The sequence below is a fragment of the Psammomys obesus genome, unplaced genomic scaffold (assembly GCF_907164565.1).
Source record: "Psammomys obesus unplaced genomic scaffold, mPsaObe1.curated_primary_1811, whole genome shotgun sequence".
In the NCBI taxonomy this organism is placed as follows: Eukaryota; Metazoa; Chordata; class Mammalia; order Rodentia; family Muridae; genus Psammomys; species Psammomys obesus.
In genome coordinates, this window is record NW_026585580.1 from 20,584,797 (window position 1) to 20,603,171 (window position 18,375).

Consider the following 18,375-nt stretch of genomic DNA (forward strand, 5'->3'; position numbering starts at 1 on the left):
GAAGAGAAGAGAAGAGAAGAGAAGAGAAGAGAAGAGAAGAGAAGAGAAGAGAAGAGAAGAGAAGAGAAGAGAAGAGAAAAAAAGAAAAGAAAACTCCTTTTGTTCCTCTAGCATCAGACAAGGTCTGTGGGAGAAGTTATTAAGGCATTGCTCTCCCTATTGCTCTGGTACCCACAAAGCTCAAGTGCAACAGGCCTAATCATTCTAGGGTACAAACTAAAGAGACAGAAGTGGAAGACAGTACCTGGTGTGTGTGGGGGGGGGGGGCAGGAGTCCAACCTGTCTGTCAGGTTGCTGATGCAGAACATGGCCACAAACACCACAAACAGAGCTACAAACTGTTTCCCACCTGTATCACCATCCCACCACAGACAGGGCTTAAGAACAACCTTAAAGATCCAGTCTTAGGATTACAGAGGCAAAGAAAGAAGGGGGAAGGTGGGGGCACTAGTCATAAGGAAAAAAAAAATTCAACTGTCCCTTCCTGATCTAAAGGGGCGCTGCCACCCAACCAAACCCAGAATACTCAGATCAACACGAACACTGTTATTTAAGGATATCTTTGTACTTCCACCTTTCACACACTGAGTAGCTAGTTTTCTATTTGCAGATTTTCTTGAAATTTAGAATAGTCTTAAATTTTTGAATGGTTAAATCAATCTTTTCATTTTGAGTTCATTGGGGCAAAGAGAGCCAGAATGTAGGGAAAGGGGTCTAGGATGACCACTTCTAAACCAAATACCCAGGGGCACAATTTGTACCTGTCCCTCATTTCACAAATATAACCCTCAGTGGGCTGTACCCTAAGTAAGGAGGCACTTTAAGCTCATTTTCCACAGGGTGACCATCAATATGGACAGACCTATGTGACACAGTTGTTCCTGGAAATCAAGCTAACAAGTCAGGGGGGTAGGGAGAGTCAAATGTGTGTAAAAATAGGAATGTTGCAAGAGAAGGGATGAGACCAAGAATAAGGAGCAGAGGAGAGGGAAGGGAAGGGATGTGAGTAGTAGGAGCAGTAGGCTCCAGGTCAGGGAGTGGAAGGACTACAATCATGAGACAGGTCAAAGGTAGTAGTAAATTTAATGTATCTCTTTAAAAAGCAGATTCATTGCCACAATACTCAGAATAACTGAGGGTTATTGCAGACACAGAGCACAGTAGACAAACAGATCACTATTGCTTGAGTCAAAGAACGTGCCATCCCATTATCAGGGAACTGAGGGAACTGAGGCAATGGAGGATTTGATCCGGACAAACTGACAGTATGCCACCTAGGACCACCATAGTTGTACAGACCCCTCCTCCTCTTCAGCCACATCAAAAGTCCTGTGAAAAAAGACAGGAGGCTGCTAGATAGCCCACCAATAAGGAAAGAGCAGGTGGAAAGGAAAATACCTCCAAATTCAATCTAACCAAATCTAGTTCTCCCCTGGCATCCATAGTGCTAAGGTTCCAAGACTCCTTTCAGGCATGAAAAATTCACAAATGCTCAAGTCCCCCTCCTCTTGTATTTGTATATAACCTAACATATACTTTGAAACATCTCTAGATTACTTACTACAACGTGAATAGTAAATATTATATTTATGCCTTTTGTTTGGGGACTCAGAAGAAAAATATCAGTATGTTCAGTACCATTTTTTTAATGTCTTCAATCCATGGTTGGTTTGAGCTCTAATAGGAATCCACAAATTCACACAGCTGACTGTACCTCTTGCTCCCTCCTGTACTATCGGCACCCATTAGAGCTGCCTCAAAGTAACGTTTCTTTCAGGATTCATCTCATGAAAAGCTTACACACTTAGTTCGGGACTGCTGGATGGCTGCCATAACATAAGAAAGGGTTGGGTCTCTAGCTCTGTGGTGGGAAGAACACAATATAGCTGCTGTGGAAAAAACTGAAGTTTTTTCCTTAAAAACTTAAAACACAATTACCATGTAGCCTACCTATAGAGCCCAAAAGATTGGATCCAGAGAGATGACTCAAAAGGTAAAGGGCTTGCCACAAAAGCTCCCTGGGACCCACTTTAAAAAGGCAGATGGGGTGGCACCAGCTGTAATGGCAGCACTTGTGCAGAAGCTCAAGGGCCATCGAGCCAAGGCACACAGAGCAGCAACAGGAAATACAAGAGGCCTTTAAAACAAGAGAGAAGAAAGAAGACTGACTCCCCAAAAGTTATCCTCTGACCTTCACACTCATACCAGATTGCATATACAACCACCAAAATAAATAAATTTGTATTAAAAGAAAAAAGTTAGGGGGAGGAATAGGAGGTAAATATAATCAATTACATTGTATGCATTATGAAATTCTCACAGAATAATAAAAAAAAGAATTGAAACAAGGTCTTGAGCTATTAGAATGCCCATGCAGCATCATTTTCAACAGTAATAAGGTGGAAGCAAGCTGAGTACTTACGATTGTTAGTGTATAGGCAGCCTGCTTCCAGATTGCCTAGCAACCTATGATGTCATCACGTGCCGCTGCCAGGTGTGTTGCAGACATGTTGTTTCAGCTGCACACCAGATATAAAAGACTAATCTTCCTCTTGCACTCTCTCTGCTTCAGTTTCTCTCCCCTTCCCTCCTCTGACTTTCTCTCTGAACCCCCTCCACCATGCTCCTCTTTCTCTTCTATGCTCTCCCACTGCCTCTTTGTCTCTATGTCTCTGTCTCTCTCTCCTCACTCCCCATCCCCACACATTAAATCTCTTCATTCCAGATCTGTTGTATGTGACATTTTTATTTATATTATTACAATGATCAGATAAATGAATAAACAGAAAGTGATGAATGAGCACAATGGAATATCACTCATACTTAAGGAGGAAATTCTAATACATGTAACAATGTGGATGAACCTAAGTAAATAAGCCACACACACACACACAGTGTATGAATACATAAAAAGGAAGTTCACACTATGGTCATATAGCATTTTCTATGGTGATAAAAAACACATAACTTCCTGGAGCTGGAGGGAGGGCTGGGGGAGCTATTTAACAGGTTCATAGCATCAGTTGGGGAACATGAAAATGTCCTGGGGACTGGATTTAAAATAATGTGATGAGGTTTAGCAATGCTGAACCATATACTTAGAAATTATTAAAACACAGGCTGGGCCAGATCCCAACACACACACTTACATACACACACACAGCTAAAGTAGTAAATTTTATTATGTGTATTTTATCATAATCTTAAAACAACAAATCATCTTACCTAAAAGCTAAAAAATGTCATAGGAATTTTTTGGCCCCTATATGATACAACACGGACTCACTGCCAGACTAGACCAGGACTAAATGTGTAACTACTGTATGCCTCAATTTTGCCATCTATAAAATGAAACATATCCCCAATTCAACTCACTGTAGAGTATGCACGTGGGGGTGGGGGCTACACTATATTAAGAAGTTCGGTGAGCTATTATGGCCTTTTAAATAATTAAGGTATACTGGAGTAAAGTTCATGATCATCTCACAAGACCTGCCTACAGTTTAGTTCCCGTGGGCATCCGAGGTACAGAATTCTTTCTCATGATTAGAGCTGAGCTATCCCCATACCTCCGATCTGCTGCTGCTGACATAACCCAGCTGCCTGTTCGCTTCTTCAAAACAAAGATATAAATGAAACCCAGGCACCTACAGTAATTATGTCAACGAGAACTGGCATGTTGTTTTCAGTTTCTGAAAATGCTATAAAAATGTTCAAATATACTAAAAATAACACTGCAAGATCTCAGCACCCTGACAACACTGTTTTTCTTTCCTAGTACATTCAGACTCCCTCTGGGAAAGAAAAAAAAAAAAAAACTATTTGAAGAAGGCCAAATGTTTTCTGTTGTTGATATACTTTACTTATATATTTTGGTTAAAGAAACTTAAAATAGCTAAACCAGGAAGGCAAAAGAAACTGGTCAATAATCTGAAAGTCATCCTGAGCTTCTAGAGCCTCCACTGCCCTTCTGGCCTGCAAGCCCCTTCACGTGAAACTCATCCCAGCAATGCCTTTGTTTCCATAACGTTCATCAATAAAAGCCTTCAGTTCTTTATACATACTGGCCTTTCTGCACTGTAGGTTTTAAGTATTTATCCCTGAAAAGCATAGAACACAGGCATTTTCTAAGGAAAATAGCAAGGTTTGCCCCAAGTTAGAATTTCTTGAATGACATATGAAACCTCTTTCAAAAAAGAAAGACAGCCCTAAATGACTCTGCCTTCCTTGCCTTGATGGTCAAGTCTACTCTCTCGGATGCTCTTACAACCACAGTATTTGCAGCACATAAAGACATTTTCAAAAGGCAAAGGTGGTATGAATATGCGTCCAGTGCACACAGAGACTCTGGTTACTTGTGTCAGTAATTAGAACCTTATTCATGAGAGCCCTGCAACTTCACAGAAAACATTCCTGGATTTGTGTGAATGAGTCAGGCAGCTGTGACCAAGTTCCATAGACTTCATGACTTATAAACAAGCTGTGTTTCATACAGTTCGAAGGTAAAAGAACTGTGAGGATAAACAGGCTTTTGTTTTATGAGAGCTCACAGGTTCACAGATAACATGTTCCTAACATATGGTTACATGGTGGGCTTGTAAACCAGCTCTCTGGGACATTTGTATGCCCGAGAACTCAATCACTTCCCAAGACTCCACTTTCTCAACATCTGAATTCCAGACCATGGTCAGTCCACAGCGATGGCCCTGTAGAGCATATGCCAGAGCTGAAACACACTAGTAGGTCTACCACTACCAGGCAGCATCCACGAGAGGTAAAGTTCAGGGCAGAGAGGCATGAACTAAGACAGCCCATCAATCTTCCAAAACTCAGGCTCCTCATTCCTTGCCTCTTGTAGATCTTGCTCAGGTTCCCCTTTACCTTCAACTCCTATATACAAATGCCGTCCATCAGCTGAATGCTGCCCTTGTACTGAGAATGCCCTGTTCCTTCAGATTTTGGTGACCTGTTTCTCTATCTTGACCAAGTTCTAAAGAATGACATGAAAATTTGGAAACTGGAGAGCCCCAGATCCTAAGCCCTGATTCTGATATCAAATGTGTGGACTTTTTCTATACCAGGAACCCACTCATCAACTCTCTAAATACCAACCCAGGTTCCCAACAAATGCATTTATTCTGTCACCAAGATCTCACAGGGAAAGAGCTTTATGCCATGGACCTATTCCCACCTAAAAGACTATATCTGTGACCTAAGGGTTCCTATACGTCCAATCAACTGCAAAATGGGAGTTTCTGTGGCCCCTCCCCCAGTATAAGAGTAGCTACAGAGCTCAAAGGGCACACTGTTTATAATTACTAGTTTGCCTGCTTGTTTGTAAAGTATTTAGCCAGAAACAGTCAAATGAAGCAGCAGCATAAGCCAAGGTCAGGAGAACTAGGCAGCATCCATGCCTCTCCCATGCCCTCCAAGGAGCTTCACCAATCCAACCAGGAAACTCAAATCTCACTGTACCAAGCTCACTGTTCAGCAATCATATGTCTAGTGAATGGGGCTGAAACTTCCAGTTCAAAAGCAATCTTCCTGCGACCAGCCTGTTTTGGAACACTTGGGTCCCAGGCTAAACCAACTCACTAGCATAAACTTGAGTATGTTATGAAGGGGCAGAAAACATTCCCATATTTCAGAATATTTCAAGGGTTTAGGACAACAACTATGCCAAGAACTCAGAACAAAAACAAATATAACCTTCTATTCTATCAAACCAGGCTTGAGATGCTGTCATTTATAACAAATAAGAGGAATGTGTACTAAAAACTCAACAGAAAAGGCATATCTATAGCTTTCAAACATTTGAAAAGATGCTCAGCTCACTCAACAAGAAAAGTACAGATTAAAACTATGAGGAATAGTGTTAGGTAGTATCTTAGTTACTGCTCTATTGCTGTGAAGAGACACCAAGACCAAAGCAACTTACACAGGAATCATTTAACTGGACGCTTATAGTTTCAAAGTATGAATCCACGATCAGCATAGTGGGGAGCACGGCAGCAAACAGGCAGACATGACACTAAAGCAGTAGCTGCTGAGAGCTTACATCTAATCTACAATCTAGAGGCAGAGAGAGCAAGAGACTGGGAATGGCTTGGGCTTTTGAAACTTCAAGGCCTATGCCCAATCAAACACCTCATCCAACAAGACCACACCTTCTAATCCTTCCCTAAAACAGTTTCACCAACTCAAAACCAAGCATATGAAACCAAATATACGAGCCTACAGGGGTCATTGTCATTCAAACCAACAAAGGTGGCTAGATTACATTGGCATAGCATTCGGACGCCAACAGCAAGAAGTTTGAACCCCATCTCTGGCTCTAGGTAGAAACATGGCCTTCCAAACTTCCTCCAAATTATACATTACAAAGACACTGTTAACTGTTTTCTCAAAAGTTAATTTTAAAGTTCATCTTGAGTGAGGTATCCCAAAAGCAGAAAGACACACAGGGTATATAGTCATTCATAAGCAGATATCAGACACATAATATAGGATAAACATACTAAAATCTGTACACCTAAAGAAGCTAATCAAGAAGGAGGACTCTGGGTAAGATGCTCAATCCTCATCCAGAAAGGCAAAGAGGATGGACATCAGAAGAGGGAGAAAACAGGAAACAAGACAGGAGCCTACCACAGAGGGCCTCTGAAAGACTCTACCCTGCAGGGCATCAAAGCAGATGCTGAGACTTAGAGCCAAACTTTGGACAGAGTGCAGGGAATCTTATGAAAGAAGTGGGAAATAGTAAGACCTGGAGAGGACAGAAACTCCACAAGGAGAGCAACAGAGCCAAAAAATCTGGACACAGGGTTGTTTTCTGAGACTGATACTCCAACCAAGGACCATGCATGGAAATAATCTAGAACCCCTGCACAGATGTAGTCCATGGTAGCTCAATGTCCAAATGGGTTCCCTAGTAATGGGAACAAGGACTATCTTGGACATGAACTGATTGGCCTGTTCTTTGATCACCTCCCCCTCAGGGGGGGTGCACCCTTACCAGGCCACAGGGGAAGACAATGCACCCGCTCCTGATGAGACCTGACAGATTAGGATCAGATGGAAGGGGAGGAAGACCTCCCCTACCAGTGGACTGGGGGAGAGGTACGGGTGGAGAAGAGGGAGAGAGAGGGGATTGGGAGGGGAATAGGGAGAGAGCTACAGGTGAGATACAAAGTAAATAAACTGTAATTAATAAAAATAAAATTTTTAAAAAGTTAATTCAAATGGGCCTGTCAATCACTTGGCCAGAAGACCATCCCTTCATGAAAGTTGACAAAAATAACTAATGAGATATATGTATACATACATTCCAGAGTCCTTCCCTCCATGCAGGTGTTTACCCAGCCTAATTACAAAATCCTCTAAGACAGCCAGCTTGTTGGCATTCTAGCTCAAGTGTAACATGTTTTTTCTCTCTGATTTCTGGATACTGTCCAAAACCCTAAGCTTGCCAACCCAGATACTCTGGGCATTCTCACTGTCTCCGAACACCCTGCCCCTGCCCCCTCATCCTTCAAGTTGCTTCACTGCTAAGCTTAACTGCTTTCTGCAGTCTAACTCATAACCTGTAACTTCTTTCTCCCCCATTCTACTTCCATTTACTGGCCCAAATCCTTGGCAACTACAGGTACTGTTCACCCTGTCTCAAAAGAAACCCAACCAATGCAGTGCAGTTGCACACAGCTCTTTTTTGATGAGCCCACCTACTTTCACAACTTTCTCTTCCTCTTTTCTATCCCTCTCTTCCCAGCAACTGTGAATTTATGTCTTGCCTGCCCATTTCTTTTCCTCTCTCTATGGTCCTCGGGCTCCTTTTGAGTCTATTTTTAAGTACTTTTATCAATGAATCTAAGAACCTACAAAAGAAAACCCTAACTCCTGTTTTCACACTTGAGTTAAACAAAAATAAAATTTTAAAAAATTGCAAATACATCTTGGGGTGAAGGCACTTCTCACAAAGCTGTGGAATCCTGTACAGAATTCTATCCGCTACAGTAGTAGTACCCCCACAAGATACTGGTCTAGAAAAATATAGCACTGTTCAGAGGATTGCTACACATCAATAAAAATCCTCAACATATCCTCACACATCTTAACAAGATGGCAGAATGCATTTCTCTTATTCTAAAACCAATTAATGTGGTCAACAACAACTACCCCCTGGAAACTAATACAGAGAGTAAGAAAAAAGGAAACAACAGAAAGACAACAGTAAGTGCAGATGGATTAACTAAATTAGAAAACTACAACCTGCACCCCCCCCCCCCCCCATATAAACACTAGACCAGGCAGGAGAACTAGGTACCTACAGAATCACCTACAGTTATGTTTTGGACATGCACTTGTAAGTGAAGCAATGTGACAGCTTTCCCTTCCAGTTCATCAGGTTTGGCATCACTAACAAAAGAACCAACCCAACATTGCTTATCCCCCAATGTGATATCAATTAGAAGCATTAATTAGGAAAATTGTTTTTGGTGCTAGACAACCACTATGCCACTGAGCTATAGCGCCAGTCCATAACAAAATGTGCAGCCAAATTTAACAAAAATGAAGCAACCAGATAAATCCCAAGTGTTGTATAGGACAACCTTAATAGGGCTTTAAATTTCAGAAAAGTAAAACGTAATAAGAAACACACTGTGTCTATCTGTGTGTGTACATATATGTGTGAATAAGGCCATTCATTTAAGAATTTATGAGACATGGCAAATGAAATGCAACGGGTACATCTTTACTGGATTCTATAACAAACAAAAACAGACTGAGGAGAGGGCTCAGTGGTTACTTACTATACAAGCATGAGGGCCTGAGTTTGGATCCCCAGCACCCATGGTAAAAGAGCTTGCAAAGCAGTACATGTCTATATAATCCCAATGCCAGGGAGAGAGAGACAGGAGGATCCTGAGCTTGCTGGCCAACCAATCTATCCATATCGGTGAGCTCCAGGTTCAGTGAAAGGACAGTCTCAAAAAAAAGATGGAGAGGAATTGAATTGCTCCATCATCTTGAACATGGCTAATTGCCAAACCAGAAGAAGAGAAACAAACAGCAACAATTTAGCTTGCTTTCACATCAGAACACTCCCCCAAAGGTGAGGATCAGCATGCCTGCTCTGTCCCTGGCAGGCCATGGAAATGGCCACTATTCAAGGCCACCAAGCAGAAAGATAAAGCTATCAGAGAAGAGTCTATAGGTTGGCAACAGTGGCTACTAAGGGCACAAGGCAGAGCCTAATGTTTTCCAGAAATATTAGAACTGACTTCACACTTCTCAAACAATACTAGAAGCTGAGAAGGAATGGAAAACGCTTCCAAAACCTGGAAAAAAAAAATGCTTTTCTGGAATTCTACCTTCATTCAGTCCCTAAATATGAAGGCAAAAAAAAAAAAAAGGCACTGTGGATAAAGTGTGAAAGTGCCTGATTGGAGGCAGAGCCAAGAAAATTGAGTTTAGCAGCCTATATACCCAGCCACACTTCTGGAAGGTGCCATTACAGGGATGCCCTAATACTTACAGTCTAGACAGACAACTGGCAGAAAAAAAATCAGGCTGGATCAGTCATAATACAGAGAAAGAAACTACATTTAAAATGGGGCAGGGGAAATAGCCAAAAACAAAAACACAGGGCATGGCTCCCATTCAGTAGCATTTAGTCACACATGTAAACACCAAATGATCTCAAATATACTATGTGGACATGGGGATGGGGTCAGCAAGTATATGGTAGAGGGGAAAGAAAACAAAACACCTAATCACTTTCCAAAGAATGAAGTCATGTTTCAGCTCCCTCTGAAACAGTCAAGAAGCATAAAATTCAGAAGTACAGTAAGACCAAAACCATCAAACTTATGAGCCAGAAGCAGGGTGATAAGTATAATGGTAGCAGAAGAAGCTGTCAACTCACCTTACAGAGATTATCTGACTACAAGCCTTGCAAAAACTCATCAGATCTTTTCCAGTTCTATCCAGGTTGAAAATCAAAAATGCTATGGGTAAACATTTTGAACCTTATGCCAGCTACATGGAAGGTTACAGTGAATTTCAACTCACTCCCTTGGGGAGTTCCTGGGTTCTCTCAATGTGCACTGCCCTAAATACCACATGGCCTGATACAAAGGCTAGGGAACATCATGCAGAAAAAAAAAAAAAAAAAAAAAAAAAAAAATTCAAGTGCAATGTTGAGTCAGGCTAGGGTAACACATATGAACTGCTCTGGCATAGAAGTTACTTGAGAGCAAGAACAGGAAAGACTGGAAGAAAGAACAGGGCTCAGAGAACTTGAGCTCTGCTCACAGAACAGGGGGAAAAAAACATTTCTAGAAAGCAGACTAAAAGGAAGGTGTTATAATTGGGAATATTTGTGTATTGTTACACAGAGGTGACAGTGAAATTCTATTATAACATGAAGGTAGGATTATTAATAAGGAGAAACAGATTAGAAATCACAGGCATACCAGAACTAGATCATAAAACTTTACTGCTGAAGACAACACACTTTGGCTGCAGGACATAGAAAAATCAAGCTGGAAACGACATGAAACTATTCTCCCTGCTAACTACATTTCATAGTGGCAAAAGGTGTCACACAAGCCGCTGTGGGGGGAATATCATTGATGGTATCCTTGCAGGTAACCCTCATGCTATAATACCAACCTTCCATGCAAGATGTGCCCAGTGTTGCAATGTAACAAAAGTTATAGAGGGTATCCGACTGCTTTGGATTGATTTGAAGCCTGCTCCACAGGAATGAATTCAGATCTCGAGCTATAAACCTGGTTAAAGCCCATGGCTCAGAAGTAGGTTCCAGGGGCAAACCTAATACTGTTGTTCTGTTCTAGTAAGAGGACATGTTATCAAACTGTTTCTAAATATTTATGCTCAGATCTACAGGTTAATGCTGGCCTCAACCTTGGCCAGAGAAGCTTCTCTCTGCAGTTAATGGAGCGATCTGGTCACAGTGCTGGCAATTAGTGGATAACAAGTGCTCAGCCCTAAACAGACATTTATATCACCCCTTGCCCAACATCAGGGAACATCTTAGAAAACAGGAGGAAAGAACAAAACCAAAGGGCTGAAGGATGCAGAAGAGTGCTCTGAAATGCTGTCTTTAGGACATGACACAAACACTGTACCCATGAATTCACTATGCAAGATCAAGTTAACAAGAGGGTCAACATGGAACAGGCAGCACAAACTGACTCGGTGGGTTACTAACAACAAAAAAAGAAGACATGAAGGGGTTTGCAGCATCTAGAGGAGAGGAAAGGGTAACTTGGGGGGTATACGATCAGGATACATTGTTTACATGTGAAACTGTCAAAGAATAAAAGATACTCTATTTAAAAAGAAATCAGACCACCAGACTACATTTTCAACAACCTGTTACGACCAATCAGAAACTCTGTAACATTTTTGTGACAAAGCAACTCAGACTTAGCACTACCACTCTATTAACATTATCTCCAAGCTAGCCTTTAAATTCTCATAGCTATACTCAGAACCCATTCTCTGAGCTGGACCAAGACCTCCCTAGCCTCCCTGCTCCAGTCCTTGCCTGCCTGAGTAGCCTCATTATTGTGCTGCAATTCCACGCTTCCAGAACACTGTTCTTCCTTGCCACAGGACCTCTTCAAGAGCTGCTCCTTCTGGAAACATTCTCTCCTGTGAATTCCTACATAGCCTTCATTCTCAGTTCACATCCTGGTTTTTCAGGGAAACCAACATACCCAGTTGTTCTCACTTGGGAGTCCCTGCCATAAACTTTGAACATTCCCTCCTATCACATCAGTTTGTAAACCTAACCTTATTTACATGACTACTGGATTCATGTCTTTCTCTTTCCTAGCAAATAGTTCTCAAAGCAGTATCTCCCTCAAAAGGTCCTCTGGATTGCTGAGAATCTGAAGCCACCCTGGACTACAAGGTAAAACAAAATACACAAATAAGCAAACAAACAAAACAAAAGTAAATAAAATCTTCGCTAAAGCACAACAATAGCATCTTAGGAAAAGCTCTTAGAAACGGAAATTTTTCAGGCCATATCCCAGACCTGCTGAATATGAAACAAAGTGTTTTAAAACCTACTGTGCGACTCTGATGCACTCACGTGAGAACCCTGTGCTGAACTATTATGGGCCTAGGTCCTGTACCATCAAGGCAAAGCTTGATGTTTCTACACTCCATGCTGTGCCTTGCTGCCACCGTCAACAACTGACAATGTCAAAGACCAAGTGAAATGTGCTGGTCAAATAAATGACTTGGTAAAAATTCTTGCTATAGCTTCATAAATTCCCTACCTATTAATTCTAAACACCTATGTCTCATCTTGGAAGCCCTCTGTAAGTAATTCAGCACTGAAACTGCTGTCCAGCCTTTCAGGCTGGAATGAATCTTGGCTCTCTAAGACTAATAAAGGTGCTAGTCTCTCATGTTCTTAATTATCTCAGCCATAAAATAGTAATAATAATATTAACCCTGGCAGGCTAAGAATCGTACTAGACATACAGTTAAACACTCAGCTAACTTAGGCATTATTATTATCACAGTAATAATCACTATGTAAGGGGTCTTTTTGAATATCATCTCCTTTCAGTACAGACCAGTTCTTCCTTCCTTGCAGAAACTAATCAGCTATACCAAACAACCCAGACCTAAAACTTCTCCTAGCAACCAAAAGCCTTTCTAGAGCTTCCTGGCTCCTCCTCCTGGAACAGCGAGCTGTAGTTTATCCTACTACCTCTTCATCCCATCAGCTGAACTCACTTTCCTAAGAACCTACTCACCTGGGAATCAAGACCTGGAAACTCACTTAGCAGTTTTCATTTGCGTATGTTTGTCTGGGTGGCCAGGATTCAGAAGGAACTCACGCTGAGAGCTATTTTTGGCTCAAGTTTGGTACTTGGTAAAGTATTAATAGCAGCTATTATATCCCCGTTGCACAGCTAAAAATAAAAGCAAAAACAAAAACAAACAAACAAACAAACAAAAAAAAAAAACAGGACTTTGCCTTCTCTGAGAATCCGAGGGCCCCTCTCCAATTACCCACCCTGCCAGGTCCTTTATGCTACGCCTCCTTCCTGGGCTTGACCCTAGTCCCGACACGCTGAAGGGTACTGGCGCGCGGGGTATGAGGTGGGAGGGAGGGTCTGTGCGCCTGGACACCGGAGCATGGCAACACAGAGCATCCACCAGAGATGGCAACACTCGGCTGCTGAGTAATTTTCCGCGGAGAAAATACTCGGAGCGAGGACTCTGCCAACTGTTACAGTATTTTTATCCTACTTAACCAGCACCGTACCCAAGGGTGTCCCCGAGCGGCACTCTCCAGGATCGCTGGCCGGGACCAGGGCCGGTTCCCCGGATGCCATGGACAGCACAGCCCCTCAGGTCAGCACGAGCTGGCGGGGGCAGCGAGGTCGGCCGGAGTCTCAGGGAACGTGACCACCGCATCCGGGGCACAGGCCCCTCCACCAGCCACCAAGTCCGACTCCGGGCCTACGCGGAAGCGGGCTGCAAGACGGCCAGCGTCTCCACTGAAAAAGTGCAGCCTCGTGGAAGCGGGAACCCGGTTCCCGGCCCTGCACAGACTGCGCTTGGCCGCAGCGCCAGCTCCCAGCCGCGCGGGAATGAATGGACTCCCGCCCACCGCGCGCGCACTCACAGGCGGCATAGGCGAGCAGCGCGATCGCCAGCAGCAGCTTCATCCTCCTGCGGTTGACTGAAGAGACCAGGCGCAGGAGCCCCTTGCTCACCATGCCCGGGAACCGCACCGGACAAGGGCCTGCAGCGCCGGGGAGCCGCTGCACAATGCGCGGCAGCCCGAGCCCCGCCCCCGCGCGCCAACCCCGCCCCCGCGCGCCCGGCTTCCTGCCGGCTGCGCCACTGCGCTCGCGCGGCTCCGTCCCGACTCCGCCCACAGCCGCGCCCCGCCCTCCTCCTCCTCTTTCACCTCCTCCTCCTCCTCCTCCGCCCCTCCCTCAGGCTCAGCGTAAGACGGTGTCAATCAAGAAGGGAAGGGCGGGCACAATGAGCATCGCGGAGCGCGCGTGCGCAGGCCGATGAGCTTTCTTGCCTTTGCTGGCAGGGCAACGGTAGACGTTTGACGCGTGTTGCGAAGGACAACCATATCCCGTCAGGCGCTTGCGCGTTCCTGGCTCTTCGCCACCGATGGCACTGTTTACCGGTGCTGACAGAGCTAAACAACTAGTTTCCTGTAGTTGGTGTGTCCGTGAATGCGGAGTTTAATAAGTTGCCTGGCCTCCCGAGTTCCAACAAGGCAAGAAAGCGATAAATTCCAAAGACGCTTCTCTTAGGATCGACAGCAATTTATTTCTTTTAAAGACAGAGCGCATCGTGAAGGCGTTGCTAATCATAGGAATTTAGGACAAACCATGTTCAAGGGTGACATGGAGGCAATAGAGGGATCATTAGAGGGAGTTGATAGTGGACTAACTATGATCAGAGTATGCCGTATGTATATATGAATATTTCATAATGCAAGCCATTGCAATTATTATATTCCAATAAAATTTCCACGATAAAGGAAGAAAGTAGATAAAATTGAGTAGTTTGCCAGGCCCCCCCCCCCCAAAAAAAATCACAACAATCTTTGATGTGTGGATTGTGATGCTGTGCTGCCTGTCTGAGATACCTGAATTCGTGTTTTTGCATTGTTTATGGGAGGTAGTTGTAAGGGGGTTACTTGATTGATACATATCAATTTGAATAAACCAGAAACTTGTACAAACCTCCTTAAGCCCAGCTTTTCTCTCTGTGTTTCTTGCTTGCTTGCTTGCTTCCTTTCTTACTTTTTTTTTTTTCTGCCAGGCACTACTGACAGCTTCTTGCTGCTTGGATGAAGTATATGAAAATCCTGCCAACATCACCATCACTAAAGTTTATGTCACCCAGAAGGTGTTGGTGTCTCAAGAACATGTGTGCCTAGTACTTGAGGGATGGAAGATGCAAAGAGGTCCTAGAGCTTTTCTGTAAGGCCTGACCCTGGTAGCTCCTTCTAACATTCCCACCTTCCTTTTCTCATCCACCACATCCCACCTCCCTGTAGGTTCAGAGCTCCTGCCCCATCCCACCTTGCCCTCAAAATCAACCCCTTCAAATTCTTCCAATGGATGTGTTCACAATATTTTTAAGCAATTATTAGTTATAAGACAGTGTCCTTTACACTTGGGCTAATTAAAAAATGAATCATAATATGGCTCCTTCCCTAAGGGGGGGGAAAAAGCCTGAGGGGGGCTTTTTTAAAGCCATTTCTTAAACTTTAACAATATACTAAGGACTTTAAACGTTACCACATTTCATTTTGTTATAATGCTGTGGTTTTTGTAGCAATAATTTTTTGGAGGGGGGTTCACTACACCCCCCCTTTGCTTTTAAATGTCTACTTGGGTTTTTTACCCCATTTCAGACTATTTAGTTCCCAAATAAAAGCCACAAAGACCTTTTAGATTTATAAAGGCTTTATGGCACCAAAACTGGGCAGATATCAATCCTCTAATCTATTTTGCTATTTCTCAACTGTGTACCATAAGTGTCCCTAGGCTGTTTCTATTCCATCAGGGCAATCTTCATGGCCACATGCTCATGATTCATCTTGTCCCGTGGCAACTTCCTTTTCTACGGCTTCTTCTCCTGCTCTTCTCTTACCTCATTGTCTCCATTTGACCCCAAGTCCTGGATCCTTAGCTCCACCTACTTCTGCCCAGTTACAGGCTTCTCTATATTTTTTTTAGCTTTTTTTTTGTTTTGTTTTGTTTTTAAACCAACTTTTAAATTGGGGAGCAAGATTTATACAACATGGCTTGGTGTGTGTAAGAATGTGCTTGTCTGGATAACAACCTGATCTTGGGAGCCAGTATTTAGCATTGGAATATATAGCACCAGACCAGCCCCCAACAAAGATTGAATACAGTTTTGCTATCATTAAATTTTTTTCTAAAGTTAATTTTGTTAATAAAAGTGTTTATATTGTATAAAAGATGGTGGTTTAGTATATATATAACATATATATATTAATATATATATATATATATTATGCTATGCTAAGGTAAGCTAGCATCTGTTACCTTAGGCAAAGACCTAAAAGAGTCTTCTGCTCCTAGAAAGCAACTGCAAACAAAAGCTGCTATTAATATGGTTCAAAAAGACCAGAATATATCCCAAGCTGACAACCAAACTTGGCAGTATTATCCACAAATTTGGCAGGTCATCCATGCTGTGCTGGTTTCAGAGGCATAAGTGATGCAAAAAAGTCATGGGTCCTTCCTCTACAGTTTGGGAGCCACTGAAGCCAAACAGTGATGATTCTAAGTCAATGCATTAAGCTGTGGAAGTGAAGCCTGGATTACAGTGGAGAACCCAAGATGCTGAAGATGACAGAGCTGTGGGATATTTGCCAAGGAGAGCTACATACAGGAAGTGAAACCAGGCCAAGAGAGAGAAATGTGTAGTAGGCAGAAATGCTGGAGAGGTGAAGCCAATACAGCCCTTGACATCTGACACTGAGCTATAGGATTTGGAGCTTGCCCTGCTGTGATCCATCTTACTTTGGTCAGTGATTTCTTCATTATACCCCTATTTCTCTCTTTTGGAATTGTAATATTTATTCTACATTTTATATGTTTGGAGTATGTAATTTATTTTTTGTTATTATGGAGGAATACAATTAAGAAATGTCTTGGGTCTCAAAAGAGACTTTGGACTTTTAAACAGTATTGTGACTATGAAAGACTATGGGGACTTTTGAAGTTGTACTATGTGCATTTTGAATTAGATATGGCCAATGATACTATGAAAACCAAGGAGTGAAATATTGTGGTGTGGTTTAAATGAGAAATGTCCTCCATAATCATAAGCATTTGAGCACTTGGTCCCTAGTTGGTGGCATGACACTGTTTTGGAGGTTTGGAAGGTGTAGCCTTACTGGAGGAAATGCATCACTGAGAACAGACTTTGAGATTAAAAACCCTCATCTATTTCCAGATTTCTCTCTCTGTTGCATGCTTGTGGTAGAGTATATGAGCTCTCAGCCTCTTGCTCTGGCTGTCATGCCTACACTTATCCTCCTTCTTAAACTCCTTCTTATGTAAGTTGCCTTGGTTGTGGTGTAGCAACAGAAAATTAATGAATATAGAGGGAATAGCAAAAAAGAGTGCTGGAAAGGGAAAGGCTTATAGGTGATATACCTGAAAATCTTTTGTTAGAAAGATGAAGGAAAGATGTATCAAGAAAGTTGGAAAGGAACTATCCCAGAAGGCCTGTGTGTCAGTACAAACCAGGCACCCATCTTGCATTATCAAGACTTGCTTTCAGTAATTTAGGCTTTGATTTCATTTCTGGATCCTACTCTGAACTCTGATTCTACTAGGCATGTGCATACTGGGTCATTTTGCTTTCTGTGAGGTTCTGCCAAGAAGACACTTGGGTTGAGAGTCAGTGGATAAAAGAGAGATGCTTGTGCCTCTAGCTTTTGGGAAGTTGCTACTGAGCTTAGGTTAGTTGCTGCCATTTACTCTAACAGCACTTGGAGTTGTGGGATTCTAATCTGCAGCAATCCCTGGGAAAGCTGCATCCATACAGGGGTTCACCCTTCCATACTCAAAACCTGTCATCTGGGTTGATCAGAACTGACCACCACAGGCCTTCAAGTCTTCTGGTCTCGAGATTAATCCTTCATGTTTAATAACTGATCTTCCTTTTCTTCATCCTACCAACATCTTTACGTCTAAAGCGCTTGTGTTACTTTTTGTGGTCACACAAGAAAAAAACATCTATTCACCCTAGATGGGATGCCAATAACATATAAAAGATGATTCCACCTAAATCTACAACAGACCAAAAAAGTGATCCCACATACTAGCTTGGTGAACCAATGGGTTTATTGAACTTATTTGAAGGAACATGAGTGAGGAGTTTCTTAAAAGAACATGAATAGCTAATCAGTCACAGCAAAGCCCACCCATAGACAATGATGCCAAATCTGTGTTCCTGTATCTTTACCAGAGTCTCTTCTCCCCAGAAATTGATGTTTCTGTAACCTTGGGGAGAAACTTTGTGAATCTTATACCTTTCTGAAACTCCTGAGTTTTATGGCCTTCCCGAGCCTTTTAATAAAGTTTCATGGAATGCCTGAATTTTAACTACATTAAATCTTTTCCATTTGGGATATTTATAATATCTTCTTGACAAGGTCTCTCTAGTGTGTTGTCCTCTAGATAATTTGAGAACAAAGACTTGGTTCAGTCCTTTTCTTGAGTTACATCACCGAACAGAGCCATGACACCATGCAAGTTCTACCATGGCCATGGCTATTTCCTGCTAGTAGGTTAGCACAATGCT

The 18,375-nt window shown here is 42.6% G+C and overlaps 1 protein-coding gene across 3 annotated transcripts in view; it reads right to left on the reverse strand.

Moving 5' to 3' along the window:
* Positions 1–13,838, reverse strand: part of Uxs1 (UDP-glucuronate decarboxylase 1) — an 82,492-nt gene extending 68,654 nt beyond the window's left edge. For 2 of the 3 annotated variants that reach the window (XM_055607816.1, XM_055607807.1), the window contains exon 1: positions 13,682–13,838. In XM_055607816.1, the coding sequence (XP_055463791.1) occupies positions 13,682–13,775 (94 nt within the window). In that variant the 5' untranslated portion in view covers positions 13,776–13,838. Of the gene's footprint in view, positions 1–13,318; positions 13,338–13,681 lie in introns of those variants that run through there. The other variant, XM_055607826.1, reaches the window with a different exon arrangement.
* Between the last annotated feature and the right edge of the window lie 4,537 nt (positions 13,839–18,375).